The sequence below is a fragment of the Corythoichthys intestinalis genome, chromosome 7, assembly GCF_030265065.1.
Source record: "Corythoichthys intestinalis isolate RoL2023-P3 chromosome 7, ASM3026506v1, whole genome shotgun sequence".
Lineage (NCBI taxonomy): Eukaryota > Metazoa > Chordata > Actinopteri > Syngnathiformes > Syngnathidae > Corythoichthys > Corythoichthys intestinalis.
This window is the reverse complement of record NC_080401.1, coordinates 15,821,168-15,841,020: the sequence shown is the minus strand read 5'-3', so window position 1 is coordinate 15,841,020 and position 19,853 is coordinate 15,821,168. Positions and strand designations below refer to the sequence as shown.

Below are 19,853 nucleotides of genomic sequence, written 5' to 3'. Positions count from 1 at the left end.
GCCGAACCAAAATTTCTAGCTGGTGAAAGATTCACTAACCCAGTATCTATGTACTGGTATTTGAGAGGGAAAAAAACCTACTCATGAAACCACTTTAAACAAACACAAACGTCAAATTTTCCTACAAGCGATGCGCCAGATAGACACAGAAAGACATCATCTTCTACAAGCAAAAGCCCACCAAGGGTGGGAGGGGGTTGTCAAATTCTGATTCAAAGAGCTCCAGGTTTACGGTGACATTTCAAACACCTCCCTTCTTGTCAAACATGTATGAAAATTTTTTCGATTAAACATTCTTTTTCTTGGTTCTGTTCAACAAGGCTAGTAGAGCGAAATGCAGCACACAGCCCCCAACCACTATTTTACTGTGTATAGGAATAAAGGTGAAAATGGTAAGATTTTTTTTTTTTTTTCTGTATTACAATGTATCACCATGGCATCAATAACAATGTGTCAGCAATTCAGGAAGTCTGACAATGATCATATCTGAACTGTTTTTGTTGTTGTTGTTTTTTTTAACCCTCAAAAGATTGACTGATTTCTGACAGTAACAACAATGCAAGATATATTTTGTCCCCACCTGTGTGTCCTGGTAACTCGCGGGTAACACGCACACTGCCCTCGCGGGTCTTCAGGCTGTAGATGGAGCAAATGTTGTCCAGGCCACCGCAAGCCACATAGTTCCCAGACGGGGCATAGGCACACGTCATCACCCAGGAAGAGCGAAGTGGGATGGCATGCATCTGTGGATGTTAATTGCCTTTTCATTATCAATGGTGTTGGAAATTATTAAATCAGGGGTGTCCAAACCGGTCCTCAAGGGCCGCTGTGGGTCCTGGTTTTTGTTCCGTCCGATCGAGCATTGACAGTTTAGCCAATGAGGTTTCTGCTAAAACAAGCAGCACCTGACTACAAGCAACTGATGACACTTGTAAAACACCAGATTGGTGAAAAGGTGCCGTCCAATCTTGTTGGAAAGACATCCTGTACTCACTGCGGCCCGATGCGGAATAGTTTGAGGACCCCTGGATTAAATGGTTTAATTATTAAAAAAAAAAAAAAAAAAAAGAGGTAAACCTCTTGATGCCTATTGTTCCAAATTAGGCACATACCCGATCAAAGCAACCTCAATGCTATTTTTTTTTTCCAACATTGATGCCTGTTGTTGGTAATTCGCATCATACATAAAATATTTCTTTTTATTTTGTAATTTATTATTCATTTATTATGCATTTTAATTAACTTTCTCTACTCGATGTACTTGAAAGCAAAACATTTTTAAATCTTTTTTTTTTTTCTAATGTTAGTGTTAAGGGGCTTAAGGATGTTCTATATCAGGGTTCACTAAATCTGGACCTCGATGCCATCAATCCTGTCGTGTTTTCTACGTCTCTCTCTCCTAACACACCTGAATTGAATGATTATGTCATCAGCAACCTCTCCAGAAGCCTGATAATGATCCTGATTATTTGATTCAGGTGTGTTGGAGGAGGGAGACATGGAAAACACGACAGGAAAAGTGGCTCCGAGGTCCGGATTTAGTGAAGCCTGTTCTAATTTATAAGAAGAGTTTTCTGACCTTATTTGTGGTGTAACTGTCCCAGATGATTAGCTTTCCATCTTGGGAGGCACTGACAAGAAGCCTAAAAACGGGGGGGAAAAAATGTGAGGAAAGAAATGCGTGCATTGAACAAACCACCATGATATGCTGTTCATGCATGTGGTGTTTTCATAGCAGTAACAGGCAGCCACCGTGCGTGCTCTGTCTCTCTCAAAATTTAAAGGATACTGGCAGAAGGCATCCTTTGCTCTCTTCTTAGCTGCATTGTCTTTTATGTAATATTATTAAGAATGGACTCATCTATTGTCGAGCTAAAGGTGGGAAAGTTAAAGTGTAAGGAAAAAACAAAGTAAATGAAAGAATAAAGAAATCTAGGATGAGAAAAAGACAAGAGGATACAACAGCAATGCCAAAGTAGTGCAAATATGGAAACACCCAGACCTCATGTTTCCTACTCTCTAGGGATAGGAAGTGGCTTGATGGGGCTGTGCTTACAATCAAGCAGGGAGCCACCGAGCGCAAATGTCAATAGCTGTGTACAAAATAAAACTCCCTGCTGGATCACAAAGAGGGTGCACACATGCCGGATAAACTGTTATCTCAACCATTCAAATGATGTTAAAAATAATCTAGATTTTAAAAAAATAAATAATGAGATTAAGGAATTCCTCTAGAGTGCATATCATTCAAATTAGAAAGCCATTGTTGGGACTGCATGCAAATAGTCAACTTTGGTGAGATTGTTAAAAACGCAGTTTGCACATTAATTTTAATGACCATCGTTTTAGACTACAGTGGTACCTCTACATACGAAGTTAATTCGTTCCAGTACCTTGTTTGTTGAAATGGTCGTATGTTGAGCGGGATTTTCCCTTAAGAATACATTATAATTCGATTAATTCATTCCACATCCCGAAAACCTAAACTAAATCCTTAATAAATACTGCTGGTACCATTGCAAATAGCAATTACACAGAACAAAACAAACAAATTATAAATAAAAATCGGAATAATAATAGTAGTAATAATAATACCGCATCTGTAATAATGTAACGAATCGGGTGTGTTTTTCGTGGTGTACCTGAACGCACCGCATGGCTGACGTGACAAAGTGAGAAAGAGGTGCATTAGAGTTTTTACTTTCACTTTTCATGTTCTGTTGTTTGAAGCTGGCGATTTCTTTGGCGATGTTACAATAATAATAATTGTCACAATAACTTAAAAAGACTGGTCAGAGAAAGACCGTCGAGATCAGACATTCTACGGCCGTATTGTCGAGCCAGGTCACAGAAGTGCACACCACGCTCATATTTTCTATCATTTCCATCTTCATTTCAATGGTAAGCATCACCTTTTCCCTTTTTTTTCACCACCTGCACTAACATTCTTGGAACCTATGTCAATTTCTCTCACAAGAAAATCAGCCGTGCGCCGTCTTGCAAGAAAACAAAGAAACTGCAGTGCTGTCATAAATCGTCGTATTTCGACCATGTTGTCGGATGTAGGAAATAATGGCTAGTCAAATTTTACATCGTATGTCGAAAAGATCACGTGTCGCTGCGATCGTACAGTATGTCGAGGTACCATTGTATTTCATGGGTCACGGGTCATGCAGGAATTCCAACTGTTCTCAAACTGCATCTTTAAGACCACATTAACCAAGCTGTGTTTAATACAACCGTATGTCTATTGCAAACATCATTAATGTAATAGTAATGAGAGTGCAAGTCTGTGCTAACACATGGTAAGTAGAAGTGGAGGTGCCAGTGTCATTCACTTATGGTGATATTAGTCATATTAGTATTAGTGGTAGTAAGAAGTAGTAGTTGTGTAGCCCCACACCTGGGACTGCCCTCACTGGCCAAGAGCATTGCATTGGGAGACAGACGGATAGAGAAAGATTTAAAGCACATGGATAGCCATAAGATATTGCCACACATTAACATATGTTGCATACTGTAGTTAACACTTTATAACAGATCTGACATATCCACATACTGTACTTTGATTCAAATGTGCTTTACATGCCGGGAAATTACGAGATGTTTAATAGAGCAAATATTAGTTTTGTCGTAAGAAAATTTACACCACCTGGAGTCACTCCCCCAGTGCATTGCATAGATCTTGGCCAGGTGGCCCCTGAGCGTGCGTCGAGTCCGCATCTGTATCCGGCCCACTGAGTCCAGACCAGCTGTGATCTGCCAAAACACAGGAAGGACTGTCAATAGTTACGCACACATCTCTACAAACACACACCACTTTCATACTATCCTAAGCTGTGCTAAAATATGCATTAGTCAACAACGAGTTGAAATGAAATCATCAATATTATACCGTATACTCAACAAAAACACTTCTATGAATCAATGAAACAACATTAATGGGGAAGCCTTTTTTAACTTGGTGGTAGTAGCATCTCGTATGTCTGTCATGCCCTATCAGGCCTAAAATATGGAGATATTATATTCTATAGCGTTTCTTACCTGTGACAAAGTAGAGTCACTGCAGGCTTTTCTTGCATCCTGCAGTGAACAAAAAATATATTTAACACTTTATAGCTCAAGGGGTAATTTGGAGAACGACAACAACAACAAAATTTAACCCCAAAAAGACAGTGGACTTGGCCACAATACATTTGGTATACAAGTGTGGCCTACATGACCCAAAATGTGATGTCCATATAAGTGGATGCTATGTCCCAATTCTAAAGAGATTATCTTTTTTTATTTTTAATAATTATCAATTTGTTATTTTTATATATTTTGTATGAGCAAATAAAATTATAAATGACAAGTAAAAAACAAAACAAAACAAAAAAAAACAAATACACTCTGGTTATAGACCCAAATAATATATATATATGTGTGTGTGTGTGTGTATATATATATATATATATATATATATATACATATATATATACATATATATATGCATTTATTTTATTTTCTTGACTGTCATTGACAACGATAGATGTCCAATTCATTTACAGTTGGGAGGACTGGCTGTGAATACTTATGTTTCAGTGCCATTGACGGTGCTAGACATTGATCCTTTTGGACTGGGAGGGCTGGCAGCTCCCAGTCAAAATGGATCGGACATCTAGCGTCGTCAATGGCAGCCAGTGAGTTAAATGACTGCCCTATATAGGGTTAAACAGCAACACATACACCCTACATCACATAAAGAGGGATGACAAACCTTTGCGGTGTGCGTCACAGGCTCATCTGAGAGTGTTTGCGTCACATCTAACAGTGAGCAGACAGTCTCTCACGTGTAAAGAGCTCACACACAAGTGGGCGCACGCACATCAACTACACACAATGTTGCCGTACCCGGATCTGATTGCGTAGCTGATCGCCCTCCTGCCGCAACTGTTCCAGCTCACTCATTGTTCCTGGGATGTGTTCAGGTCACACTCCTCACCAAACTCCGACTGAGCGAGGAAATGCACGTGACTGAATACACGCAGTCTTGCACACACTCACACAGACAGAAACACGCACACCCTCACTCTCTCGCCAGCTGACACCTGCAGGAAAAAAGGAGAGAAACAATTACATTTAGATGACGGATAAAAAGTTACAAATACTTCCATCAAAGAAATGTACTGTATCCTGTTTGGGGAGCAGAAAAGGGTGGAGCAGGGCAGTGGCCTGGAGGGGGGTCTGGCTCTTCAAACACCCCAGTATGATTCAAAAAGGCCATCTGAGCCACACTCTGACCTTTAACTCACTCCGAGCCTTTTACGTTGTTGTAATCTATCACAACATGAGTTTGATGCCTGCAACACAGTAGCGTCTTTCACACCATTCATAAAGGTCCACATTATTCTGTCGTTTTAACCGTATTGCTATTCTGTATAAACGGCACTAATATGGCCTATCTGGAGAAAGCTAATCTGATAAGACAGTAAATGCACCCCCATAGAATATGCGCTGAGGGGTACATTTTTCGCATTCGAATATGAACATTTTCTGAGAATGAACCATAAATAAACGAACAAATACATATGGCGGAAAACACAGACAAGGCTGAAAAAGCAGTTTCTGCGTTTGCACCCCTCTTTAAAATAAACTGCTGTATTTCAAGCCAAAAGAACTGTTGTGTTTGACAGACCAATATGTCTATATGCTGCCAAAGCAGTTTCATGGCGCATTAAGCTCTCAAACTATTTTTAATTTGTCCATTTTACTCTGGAGACCCCCTTTTACAGACACCGCGCAACCCTTTTTAGTTTCAACCCAGCCATAAAAAGAATGTAAGTTATCATATTTATTATTCGAAATGTCTATCACATTTAGCTTAGAATCATTAATTTAAAAAAAAAAAAAAAGCGACTTTAAAAAATTATTCACTCGCATATTTTAAACTTTTAAACAAATCACATCACAATGAAAAAAATAGTGTCTGTACATAGGTCATGGATATTTACCTCATAACTATCGCTAAATTGTATTTTTTTTTTTTTTTGATACTGCTGCATTTTCCCCGATTTTTTAGATGATAAATAATCAATCTGAACAAAGAAAAATTGAAAAAAAATATTTAAAAGGGTAAATATTTGAAAAGAAACTCTCGACCACTCTTTGATATCTGCGATTTCTGCATCGCGAACATTGCTGCATTACCGTGTTTCACCCATAAAATTCCCAAAAAGGTCCGGCTGTGGCCATTTACAGCTGTGTCTTGACACTCGGTTATACAAGCTACAAAGAGTTTGGGATCGAAATAAGGTAAGTATGCTATAATCTCTCGTTAAAATCTTGGTGTCTTTAATTATGCTCTCTCATGCTCTCACTTCGAGTTAGGACTTAGGGGTTTAAAAATTATTATTATTTTTTTTAAATGCCCTCCTGTTCAATTTTTTTATTCCCCCGGAAAATTGAAATTTTAAGCTTTTCAATGATGTATCACACATGCATATAGGACAATTTTGAAATTCGGCCAAATTGTAAGTCTCAGAGCGAAAATTCAAGTCACTTGTTTTCCGCCATATATAAATAAATAAATTTATAATTTAAAACACCAACAAAAAAATTTGTTCATTTAACCACTCCTGCCATACCAAATATTTTTGTCTAAAAATGAAACATTCAATGAAGAAAACATGGTTTACCATTTATTTAGACAAATATACTTATTTTAATAATCATATCTTAGAGATGCAATCACAATACTGTGATGTAATATTTTTGCCCAAGGTTATGGTGCTGTCAGAGTCTGATATTGTCTCATGCATGTTTTTGGGAAGTGGAAGAAAATTGAGTACCTGGAGAAAAGCCACACAAGTACAAGGGGAACATAGAAACCCCAAACAGAAATGCCAGAGCCCAGGATTGAACCCTTGAGCTCAAAAGTATGAGTTGATGTGCTAGTTATCCACTCTGTTGCCAAAGTTTATCCACCCATTTTCAAACAGCATTGATCCTGCTCAGGTTTGGCCTTACCGGGCTCTAGTCTAGACTAACATTTTTACGAGGAGCACAGTGGCCCAGGCAGAAGAATCAGGGCTGCACACTGTAAATCGGCGTGCAAAGTTTTCCTCTAATTTTCACAGTTTAACCGATTCATGCAATTATTATGAAAGTAACTATTAACTTATGAATCCATATTTTATTATCTATCCCTTTTGACATCAACTAGTATACTGCTTATAAATTTGGTTAACATGGGAACATTGTTCTATTTCTGTCGTTGTCACTTGGCACTACAACCAGTCAGCAACGGCAGGGTTTCCCCTACATATAAATACAGTAGATTGTGGCGTGGCGCCACACCAAAATAAAAGCCGTCACGCCTTGCAAATAAGATTTTTTTTTTGTGTGTAAGATTTCAAGATACATTCTATTTTATAATTAGTGTAATTTAATAATACGTCTAAATCAGGGGTGTCCAAACTTTTTGCAAAGGGGACCAGATCTGGTGTGGTAAGAATGTGGGGGGCCGACCTTGACTGACGTCCTTTAAGTAGAACAATATACAGGCATGAAAATGGGTTAGGGGTTAAAAAGGTGAGAAGGGTGTGGAGGAAATATGTTCCGGTACACTGTACAACCCAACAAAATATTGAGCTCTGTCGACCCACACTGTGTTTCAGCAGGGCCGTGCAGAGACCGGTGGAGGGGCGGGTGCTCGTAGATCAAAAGGGGCAAATGAACAAGTACTTAATACACCTTAAAACAACATAACTTCAATTTTAACCAGCTTTAGATAATAATTGGCTGCAACTGTGACATACTTTAATTGGGAGGGGGCAACAGTGAATAGAAATCAACACTGTCATCAACACTTTCTGGCTGTGACTCAGTCAGTCTGCCTCTTTTCTTCCTTCAACCTCTGGATCAAAACTTCCTTCCTCAACTTGTTCATCTGAGAACAAACCACATCAGATGGTCACTGAGCCACCACCAGCACAGTTTTGTTAGAACTAATATTTCATTTTTATTCATACTTAACTCTAGCAACTAATAATTAATAAAGCAATTACATAAAATCTTATACAAAAATAACATTGTAATTGTGTTTATAATTGTATTTTATACCCGGCTATCCTTGCAAACTTATTCTTACCAAGTGTGCTATTCACCCAGCTGATGAGGTATCCACTGCCTTTAGCAGCCTCATCCAACTTTTTTTTATCCCTCAATCTCCTTTCCTTACAAAGGCATATCTATATAATGAAATCTAAAAAAAAAAAAAAAAAAAAATCAGACTCCCCGGTGTCTTTTATTTTAAAGCTTTCTTAATTTCTTTTTCAATAACTATGGAGGTGGATTTGTGTCTTTATTATTCAATCAAAAAAAAGTTGCTTCAATCAAAATATATATTTTTAATCCCAAAAAAGTCACTCCAATTTAAAAAAATTGTTTTTGATTGCAAAAATAAATCTGAGACAAAAAAAAGCATTTGAAAACTATTTTTCTTGATTGAAACAACTTTTTCCATTGAATAATGTTGTTTTGCGTTTGGGCCACATTTTGGTTAGGACATTTGTGTCTTTATTATTATTCAATCAAAAAATAAGTTGCTTCAAACAAAAAAACAAAAACAAACAAAAAAAAACTCAAATAAAAACAAAAAAAAAACAATCATAGAAAAAGTTTGCACATGTGTCAATCGTCGTTTAACAAAGTGAGCAGCCTCAGAGGGTTTGAGTAGACTCACTATGAAGCATTTAATAAAGCCAAGCATTTTCTTACTACTATATTCTTGTTTTAAAAAAATTCGGTGGGGCAGTAACATGTTCAAAACTTATCATAATTCTTACATTTTGAAGTGCTTAAAAACCATTTATAAATGATACTTTGGGTGGAAAAAAATGAAAAAACATGTCTTATATGTGTATCTTTTTTCCCAATGTAAAATCTGAATAAAAACATTGAACACGCACAAAAAAATTGAGGGGGGGTCGTGCTACTTCGCGGTTTTCACTTATTGTGGCGGGTTCTGGTCCCCATTGACCGCAATAAACGAGGGATCACTGTATTTCTGAAAAGCTTTAAGAAGCAAGAATCATTGCCACCACTCGTTGGGCCCGTGTTGTGCCGACACCGGCCGTCAGCTCAAGTCCCAGCCGAAAATAACGCGTCTCAGGCGGACGATGGGAGCGATGCGAGGCATCCGAGAGCATGCCGCTTAATTTGACTCAACAGCGCGGTTCTTCGTTTATATTAGCTACTATACTATTTATATATATATATATATCTATATATATCTATATAGATATATAGATATATATATATATAGATATACACACTATATGAGCTATTTTTTCACGGGAGATTTGACTAGCTCTGGCAGTGTTCAACGCAAGTTGCAACGAATGGCAGTAACTTTATTATATCGCAAAATATGAAAACGACTGAAACCATTACTCACCAAATTCAATCTGCTGGAAAATACAGGCAAGTATGTATGCTGCGCTCTGGTCTGCACCGGTGTGGATAAGGCCTGTTTTTTGTTTTCGCAGCTTTGCAATGCAACCAAAGGCTCTCCAAGCACTCCATGTACACGTAAAGAGTGCGAGCGATTGGAATAATGGAACGCGTTTGGGCCAATGATTGGTTCTCGTCAGCGAAGCATCTAGAAGGATTTGCTGACTGAAAGGACCGATTTCTGAATTGCTCAGTTTACGTACTAAGTTAATCACATGATGATAGTAATAATAATAATTAATTCAATAAAATCCCCCCACCCCCCCAAAAAAAGAACTTTTCCTCGGATCTACGCAATTCACGTAGGTCACCCTTTTTGACTTCAAAACGGCGAATTTCACCGAAAGGTGAGAGATTTTCATGCGTGAATATATTTAAGCAAATTTTAGCAAGCCATTCTGTGTGTCACACTTGCTTTATTATTATTATTTTATTTAGTAATTTCAAGAATCTCGCAACTAGCCTTTGTGGCGTTCGACTCTCAGGATATTGCTGCTGTGAAATTAAACTAGCTTAAAGTTGCTTCAGTTTCTCGCTGCATATCTTCCCTGTAATCTTGTCGTACATAGGGTTGCCACCTTTCAGAAAAAGAAATAAGGGACGCCCCCCTTGCGCCCAAAGCCTTACGGGCGAAAAAAAAAAGTCCATTAACCGCGAAAAACAAGGGATGACTGTACACTGTGGTGATGGTGAGTCGTCTAAAGTCTTTCCAAACAGCTATTTAAGTCATCTTGTGAAAATTTCTTGAAAAAAATATATATACATTTTTTTTAATATCGCAATATAATATCGCAATATATCGCAAACCCCCAAAAAATCGCAGCAACAGTTTTTTCCAATATCGTTCAGGCCTAAGCTGGAGTTTATCACAGCTAACTCCAGGCAGAAGGCGGTGTACACCCTGATCAGGTTGCCAGCCAGTCGCAGGGCACATCTAGACACACAACCATTCACGCACACACTCACACCTACGGAGAATCTGGAGTGTTCAATCAGCATAACATGCACGTTTTTTTTAAATGTGACAGGAAGACCCTAAAAAACCCACGCAGGCATGGGAGGAACATGCAAACTCCACAAAGGAAGGCCGGAGCCGGAATTGCACCCACTATCCCAGAAATGCGAAGTGGACGTGCTAACCACTGTCCCACCGTGTCGCCATCGTATTGCAAATTATTTTTGAACAAGAATAGGGTAGAAAAATGCTTGTCTTTATGAAATGCTTCATTGAGTGAGTCCACTCAAATTTACCCACGTTTTGACGATCACGTTGCGAGAACAGTCACTCACTTACACAACGAATTAGTTGGCACAGCACACTTCAGACTGGGCTGCAAATTTAACGATGATCAACACATTTGTGCCTTTTATCGTAGCGCTACTGAGGCTTCTCTGGCTTGATCAAAGCTACAAACATGTCAAAGTTAAGTAACGAACACCAGCTGCACTGGTGACCAACAAAAAACATTTGGTCGCACTGCTTAGCAGGAAGGAGAGTGAGAGGCTGTGGCGCTGTATGAGCATGAAGCAAAAAAAACATGAATACTAGTATATTTTTTTAAAGTAAAACCTAATCCTTTTAATCCGATTCCGATCCTGTGAAAAATGGCAAATGATTTCTGATCACGTGATCGTATCTGGGACCCAAATGTAGCCTAATGTTGTTTTCATCCAGGCTTGCTGTATATACAGTGGCATGAAAAAGTATCTGAAACTTTTGGAATTTGTCACATTTCTGCATAAGATCACCATTAAATGTGATCTGATCTTTGTCAAAATCAGACAGACGTAAAAACGGTGTCTATATAAAGCAATTACATAAAATCTTATACAAAAATAACATTGTAATTGTGTTTATAATTGTATTTTATACCCGGCTATCCTTGCAAACTTATTCTTACCAAGTGTGCTATTCACCCAGCTGATGAGGTATCCACTGCCTTTAGCAGCCTCATCCAACTTTTTTTTATCCCTCAATCTCCTTTCCTTACAAAGGCATATCTATATAATGAAATCTAAAAAAAAAAAAAAAAAAAATCAGACTCCCCGGTGTCTTTTATTTTAAAGCTTTCTTAATTTCTTTTTCAATAACTATGGAGGTGGATTTGTGTCTTTATTATTCAATCAAAAAAAAGTTGCTTCAATCAAAATATATATTTTTAATCCCAAAAAAGTCACTCCAATTTAAAAAAATTGTTTTTGATTGCAAAAATAAATCTGAGACAAAAAAAAGCATTTGAAAACTATTTTTCTTGATTGAAACAACTTTTTCCATTGAATAATGTTGTTTTGCGTTTGGGCCACATTTTGGTTAGGACATTTGTGTCTTTATTATTATTCAATCAAAAAATAAGTTGCTTCAAACAAAAAAACAAAAACAAACAAAAAAAAACTCAAATAAAAACAAAAAAAAAACAATCATAGAAAAAGTTTGCACATGTGTCAATCGTCGTTTAACAAAGTGAGCAGCCTCAGAGGGTTTGAGTAGACTCACTATGAAGCATTTAATAAAGCCAAGCATTTTCTTACTACTATATTCTTGTTTTAAAAAAATTCGGTGGGGCAGTAACATGTTCAAAACTTATCATAATTCTTACATTTTGAAGTGCTTAAAAACCATTTATAAATGATACTTTGGGTGGAAAAAAATGAAAAAACATGTCTTATATGTGTATCTTTTTTCCCAATGTAAAATCTGTAAAAAAAAGGGGCATCCCCAAAACTCCTAAAATGCATAGAAATGTAAAATGCATAGAAATGTATCTATTTTTAGATGAGAAAACTGTATTGTGCACTATGTAGGCATGGCAGTTTCCTTGCAGCAGACTGTTTTGGTTTTTTCTGCAAGTTAGTGAAAACGAAGTTGAGAATATCGTAATTAACATTTGTGTTGTCGGCACTGAATCCGGTCACGTGACCCATTGACAAACCGAATTTCTTAAGGGAATGTTCCAGGAAAACTAACTTCCAGCAGCTGACTCGTCTGCATTCTCTATGAAGTCCAGCATTTTGTTGGTGACTCCAGACTCTGGACTGAAGTACTGGACAGCAAGGGGAAACATCTTCCTGCTCAATTTATTCGAGCCATCAGTCTGTATGGAGAATGGGATGAGTGATGTTAAGATCTTGAGCACCCACTGCCTTTGGACCCAGGACTTGATTCAACAGTGCCTCTTGCTTTGTTCTCCCCAAAGTCATTTTCTTCACCATTTTGGAATCACATAAAATCTTCTGATTTAGCATGTGTCCCAAGTCAGCACTATTGTTGCTCTGGCCACATTTTACTGTGTACTACACCTGTGTCACCTCAGCGGCAGTAATTTAGAGGGTCGGAGTGGGATGATGTCAAATTATTGCTTTAATTTTGGTATCACTATTAATCAATCAATAGATAAATATATAGATATATATTCGCAGTAGGGCTATTTATTCAGTGTTTATTTGCTGTTAATCTATGAGGAATAATTCCAAATGAGGAGCATTAGTTAGCATAACAAAATAAAATGTTCTTTATGAGTACATAAATTCATTCCATATTGATTGATAAGAAATGCATGTTTAAAAAAAAAAACAAAAATCAACATTCCTGAAAATAATCAACCATAGTAGCAACTGAAATAGCCTAGCTATGCTCCCATCAATGCAAGATCTATGAAGGTAAATATAAATATTGCCTGTATGTTATCCATATACAAGAGCATAATAACATACCAAATCAAGCTCAGGGGATCTTTCAGGTACAAAGAATTGTGACGAAGGCTCTTCTGGGATCGTATATTCCGTTTGTGGAGGTCCCCTGCAGCATGCTGTTTTACACCTCCGTGAGACACTGCAAAAACTTTCCTGCCTGTCTTGCAGTTCGCTTTATAATCATCATCAGTGACTCTATCGAGCCACGGGTTACCCTCTTTCTACTCCAGTCTATTTTTTTGGAGACGTTTCCTCTTTTGAGGATGAGGTGGGGTGTCCATAGCGTCTGGTGTTGAAGACATCTTTGTTTTGAAAACGCGCGGGACGGTGCACTGAGCAGAGCGAGCGATGTAACTAGGCAACGAACCCGGAAGCGGAGCGTAGTGCAGGGCAGACAGCAGCAGGCAGGGAGATAACTATCGTGCTGTCTTTAATATCTCCTGCCGTTTTTGTTCATTATTGTTGGCTCAGTGTTTACTCATGAGCGCAGGTGTGTGTTTGTCTGTGCCAGCCGTGCATGGGCTGGGCGCACCGCCACCCACCCCTCCCCGCTGCCGAAGCCGCGGGTCGTGCGGGGTCGCCCCATGGCAATTGTGAAATACGGAATAAACTGCGTTCCGTATTGGTTCAATACGGAACGCAACTTTTAATTCCCAATTACGGAACGATTCCGTATTTCAAGGAACGGGTGGCAAGCCTAGTCGTACATGTCAGCGTGTCCTGTTTGGTAATATCGCCTCACATTGAACTCTTTAAAAACAGCGACTGTCTCTTTGCAAATGAGGCAGACACAGTTGTGTGTTTTAGTGAAGAAATAGTCCAATTTCCACCTATCCTTGAAGCGTTGGCCGTCGCAGTCAACTTTTTATGTTGTTGATTGTTGCCATATTAGAAAATTGGAAGTCAAGCGTCACACGGGGTAACGTTGCTTAGAGTGCAGCTGCCTTTTAGTGGGTAAATGAGGAGCAGCATTTAATGTGTAAGCTACTTCATATGCTGATAGCAGTACTGCTGACCAATTTATTAAGTCCATGTGCGGGCCAGACGTTATTCAACTAATGACAGAGGCTGGGGGCCGGATGAAATTTGACCACGGGCCGCATTTGGTCCCCGGGCCGCAATTTGGACATGTCTGGTCTAAATGAATAGATATTGGTCATTATTTACGCACTATTTGCCAGAAGTCATCTGCAATATCACGTCAAATAGAAATTGTTCCTTTACACACTTTATTTTGAAAATCACATCGGTTCCCCTATTGCAAGCTTGTGCCAGACTACGTTGACAAGGAGTTGGAAATCGGGGGAAATATCCACAGAATGGTATTTCAAGTTAATAAAAGTAAGCCTGTGAAAACGAACTTACCATTGACATTGACATAAGGTTGAATTTTTTTTTTTTTTACGTCGTGTGTTTGACCCGAATCGTCGCGTCCTAGCATAGAATTTGTTTGTTGCTGATGGCACTGGTTGCAATTTCAGATGAGTATTTATAAGTATTTAGAAAAAGATTGAAGTTGTCAACGGACAAGGGTCTGTTAACAGAAGGACTATTATTGCTGTGATAATGTAGTACGTATTAGGGCGTATTAGGGGTAATGTAGCTGTAATTAGCTACGCATTTTACATAAATGTACTGCAGCTGAGAGCTACGACGAAGCATTAGTATAAATCCTTCTATTGATTAAATTTGATGTAGATGAGGCAAAATATTAAGGGTTTCCTTATTTTCTAAGCTGATTCTAAAACACAAGATGCTTTCAATATTGTTAATTTTAACGGCGGCGGCAACGCGCTATGTAAAGTATTCAGCTGCTTATTTAACTACATTAGCCCTGCGTCATAAGACGATTTTTATTTTCGTACTATTGATTCGACATTCATTCTCGTATTAATACTTTCTCGCATTACTACGAGAATAAGAGTTTTATTACGTGTAGGACTAATGTAGCTGAATAAGCAGCGACATACTTCACGTAAGAACGTTGCCGCCTCCGTTAAGAACAACAATATTGAAGGCATCTTGTGTTTTAGAATCGGTTTTGCAAATAAGGAAATAAAGTTTTGCCTCAACTACATAAAATTATTATCCATAGAATGATTTATACACGCCATATTTATAACGTCAATCAGATTATTTTTCTTAAATCTATTCAAATAACCCTCAGAACAAGAAGGAAAAAGTTAACAGTCATGCGTTAGATTATTACACTTTAAGTAAATACTCACTATTTGGTCTTATTCAACCCATACATCTAAAAGTTGGTCATTTTTCACTTATATCAAGAAGAATTTGCTTTCAAACAATGCTTTGAACAATATCTATTCTTGAATTAAGAACATTTCTGACAAACAAGCTTTTTTAAAGACTGAATATACTAATTTATTGATTAAAATAAGTCAAGCTTATTTTTAGCTAGCCATTTTTATTACCGTACAAGAAATGTGAGTAAAATTTACTTGCAGCACTGGCAGATAATTTCACTTAATTCTAGTAAATTTACACTCTTAGCCACTAGTTAAATTCCCTTATTTTCAGCTAGCCATTTTATTATTACAAGAAATCTGAGTAAAATTTACTTGCAGCACTGGCAGATAATTTCACTTAATTCTAGAAGATTTACGCTTTGAGACACTAGTTAAATTCCCTTATTTTCAGCTAGCCATTTTTCTAATTACAGGAAATCTGAGTAAAATTCACTTGCAGCACTGGCAGATAATTTCACTTAATTCAAGTAGATTTACACTGAAAATAAGGGAATTTAACTAGTTTAAGGTGGTGTGTTTTTGCAGTGTACTAATGCTTCGTTGCAGCTCCCAGCTAAGGTACATGTACGTAAAGTGCGTAGTGGCTTACAGCTACATTACTCCTACGTAATAACACAACTTTATTTCTCTTTCATTTTTTTTTTTTTTTTTTAACCTGGCTCTAATCGTCGTAAATGTAAACTATCATGTTAAGAAATATTTCATTAGCAAATATTTCAAATAGATCTTTCTTTTGGCTCTTCTTGGACAAAAAAATAAATGTTAAAAAAAAAAAAAAAAAAAAACTCACTTGTCATGATATGATGCATTTACGCTGTGGCACTACATGGCGGGGATATCCGACTCCGATGCAGCCCACCACCACAGCTTCAAAAATTCCTAGGAGAAACCCTGAACGGATTTATTGCTTGACCAATCACCTGCGAGGATACTGGCCATAAGCCTGTCGCAATATGCAATAATTCCATTTATCGCGCGGTATTTAAAAATGAAGATGGTAATTTTCCTGCTGCGATTTATCGCCTCGCGTGCACGTGCGTGCACGTGTGTGCGCGCGTGACGCACGCGCTTGTGGCAGATGTGCGGCAGACGTGCTTGACAGCGCTGTTTAAAGCTTCAGCTTCCTTGTGCCGCTCTGTTTTATTGACTTCTGGGTATGTTAGTTTTATACATTTGAGTTTGAGAGACCGTCATTTAATCGCTGGAGGCAGGGCCGAGTGCACTGTTGGCACACAGCAATGAGCGAGCGGAATGAGGAAGAGGACGAACCAGTCTGCAAAATGTTTCTGGAGGTTGTTTCAACAAAGATGGCCAACAGAATAAATCTACATGCTCATTTGAAACACTATCATCCTCTCCAGTTTTCACTGCTTAGTAAGAAAACTGCATCGCAACAAGCGGAGCCTCCTCGTCATGTTAATTGACAATTAGAGGTATTCGCTTGATGTGAGAAATACAGACGACACCGCGCAAAATAGCGTTCCCTCACGGAAAGTGAAGTCCACTACATTGCTGAAGAAATGAGACCGTTTTACCACTGTTAAATGATATTTGATACCTTTGGGGGCCAAATTTTTGTTACTGCTTCTTAATTAGTCTATTTTTCTCTGTTGTTGTTGAAGTGCAATTACTGTTAGTGCAACTTTATACCTATGTGCCTAAATGCTTAAGTTATTAAGTGCAATTTTATTTTTTCTTAAAAAAAGACATTTATTATGTGTTTCTGTGCGGTATTAATATTGTTGTCTTTTACTTGAAAGAGGCATGGTGTATTGTTTTTAGTTGTGATTTCTTAAAAGGTATTAATTTAAAAGTAAACATTTATTGTGTTTAAATGGGTGTACTTGATCTATTAATATATACTGTATTCTCACTGTGTTATTGTAAATCGGTTAAAAGGGGACGGGACTTGATAAGCATATGCTTCTCTTGTCAGCCCTTGTCTTCGTTTTTTTTCGGGTTGCTCATATCACATCTTGCAACTGTCAATGATACCGATGATGATGACAATAAATAAATAAACGCTAAAAAAAAAAAAATTGGGGGGGGAGGGCGCAATAATATCGCATATCGCAATAATTTATGAGATAATTTATCGCCCACTAAAATTTATTATTGCGACAGGCCTAACTGGCCAACGCAGAAATTGACATCCACACGCTACATTTTGTCAACTTGGAGGGGCATATCATTTTAGCATTGTGCAACCAGCACTTTATGATACCTCTCAACATGATTTCCGGGACATTATAAGAAAGCAGCAGTATGGAAAGCTGTTGGTGCTCAGAAAAGACCGGACATTTTTAAAATGCCCTCCAAATTCATAGCTCATCAGAGATGAGCGATGACACATAGGCAGAGGGCGGTGTGTTTTGCTGTCACATGCTGCTACAGTCGCATCGTACCCAGTGTGTTGGCTTTCAGCTCAACGGCGATGACTTTTAGCATTTCACCATCGCCTCCCGTGTGTCAAGCCATTGAATTGGACTTATTCCTGCCGTTGGCCTCTTTTGAAACAGTGCTGGCGGGTTTGTTGGAAATAAAGTAGTCACTTAATGTCCTTTTCGCCATTGTTCGCAAGCGCTGTCAAGTTTTCCCGCTACCCAATTATAACCCGCTCCACACATCGCCCACCTCCACCTTCTTCCGCTGTATTCGTTTTTGGCAAACCAGCTTATTACATTACCGCGAACTAGTGGATTTAACTGTAAAGGAGCTTGTCAGAAAAAAAAAAAAAAAAAATTACTGATTGCGCATGTGCGAGTAGATGAAAAGAAAATACTCGTACTGGATCTAATTTTAGTCGCAAAATGCGACCATTTGGTCAAGGTCTAGAGCCCTGCCTTAGACAAAAAGCAGACTACACCCTGAGCTGGTCACCAGTCAGTCGCAAGGCAACCATTCACAATGTCACTGAATGGGAACTGAACCCACACTGTTCCTGCTCTTAAGTCAGATGAATATACCAGTACACCAACAATTTATTACCAGTAACATTGACAACAAAATACAAAAGGTAGTTGTACGTCCATATCACACAGCCGACAATCCTGCACCCGCAATTTTTCAGAGGACGTCTTTACAGTCAGAAACTATGAGGAAGGGAATTCCTCAATGCGATTATAGAGGTGACAAACCGGTTGTGTTGAAGAATTGTCGCAAACAAATATCTTGTGTCACACCAGACACCGGCCTTTTTCATTGTCACTCATCAAAATATCTCATTGGGACGTGTGAAATTACACAGTGGTGGAAATATCCTGCTAAACCTAAATCCGGACAAAAACTCAACAGGCTTTGAATGCCATGGTCTTCCTGATTTTTGGTCTTTGTCTTCAGATTTTGTTCTCTATACTCAAGGGAGCACATTTTATGAAAGCAAGCCTCACTCTTTTCAAATAAACCAAAAAGAGCAAACAAATAGCCATGAAAGAGAAATCTCTCTCCATTGAATTTAATTTGTTGACACAAAACTCAAGATCAAGACCATCTACGGTCAATATATACAGTACTGTTTGTGCCTCGGCCAGTGATATAACGAGGCAGAATTATATAAAGACTACTTAACAACTTTCCAAGAAACGTCAGAGGTGAATCATGGGCCAGAGAAGAATCCATTAAAAGTGTATAACTGGAATTGGTCCTAGTAATCGTAGTGAAGAGGACACGATATAAGTTTAGGTCAGTCATTTTAATTTAATTAATTCTTGTGTCACACTACTCATTTTTACGTAAACAAGTGTCTATTTATGTGCATGTAGCCCCTTTCTTTACCCTGTGGAGCTTGAATGTGGGTCACACAGCACTTAGAAAGTGCACTTGGAGGCAACCCTCTGAGATTAAATTTTCAGTTCCATTTTCTATAATTCAACAATTACAGTCCTACTTTCCGTTCCCTTCTGCATAGAAAATCAAGCAAATGTCAAGAGACGGGGAAGGTTTGTTGCTTATAGATTAAAATCCATGTTAGTAGTAACGGAGCTCTGTTACAATAAAACAGGCTGCATTTCAAGTTCCACGACTTGTTCCTTGAATGCATGACCACCTTTTCTCAACTCAAAAGGGATCTGACTGTAATGACGCATCAGTATGGCCAAGCAATGAAATTGTTATAGCTGCCCAGGAAAGACGTCATACTCTCCTCTGGCTGACGCAACTTCACTGAAGAAAGGCTCTTGGCACTGGCTAACCTGTGACATGACTTACAAACAAATCCAACAGCTCGGTACAAGTCCACAGATGTGTGGCTGTGTATTTGCATTTGCCATTATTTAGTAAGTGGCTGCCAGCCACAAAAAATAATGCTGCTTGGCACAATCATCTGAGAGATCTGTAAAGGCCCTTTCTGCTCTCTGATGATCTGGCCAGTGTCAGTCCAACCAGGCCAAACACTCACTAAGC

At 38.4% G+C, this 19,853-nt stretch overlaps 1 protein-coding gene across 6 annotated transcripts in view; it reads right to left on the bottom strand.

The window, feature by feature from the left end:
- Window positions 1-19,853, bottom strand: part of LOC130918640 (guanine nucleotide-binding protein subunit beta-4) — a 44,788-nt gene that overhangs the window by 7,136 nt on the left and 17,799 nt on the right. For 3 of the 6 annotated variants that reach the window (XM_057840520.1, XM_057840525.1, XM_057840522.1), the window contains 5 exons: window positions 4,894-5,090; window positions 4,045-4,083; window positions 3,653-3,759; window positions 1,580-1,643; window positions 581-743 (listed from right to left, as the gene is read on the bottom strand). In XM_057840520.1, the coding sequence (XP_057696503.1) occupies window positions 581-743; window positions 1,580-1,643; window positions 3,653-3,759; window positions 4,045-4,083; window positions 4,894-4,950 (430 nt within the window). In that variant the 5' untranslated portion in view covers window positions 4,951-5,090. The remainder of the gene's footprint in view (window positions 1-580; window positions 744-1,579; window positions 1,644-3,652; window positions 3,760-4,044; window positions 4,084-4,893; window positions 5,091-19,853) is intronic. The other 3 variants (XM_057840519.1, XM_057840523.1, XM_057840521.1) reach the window with 1 other exon arrangement.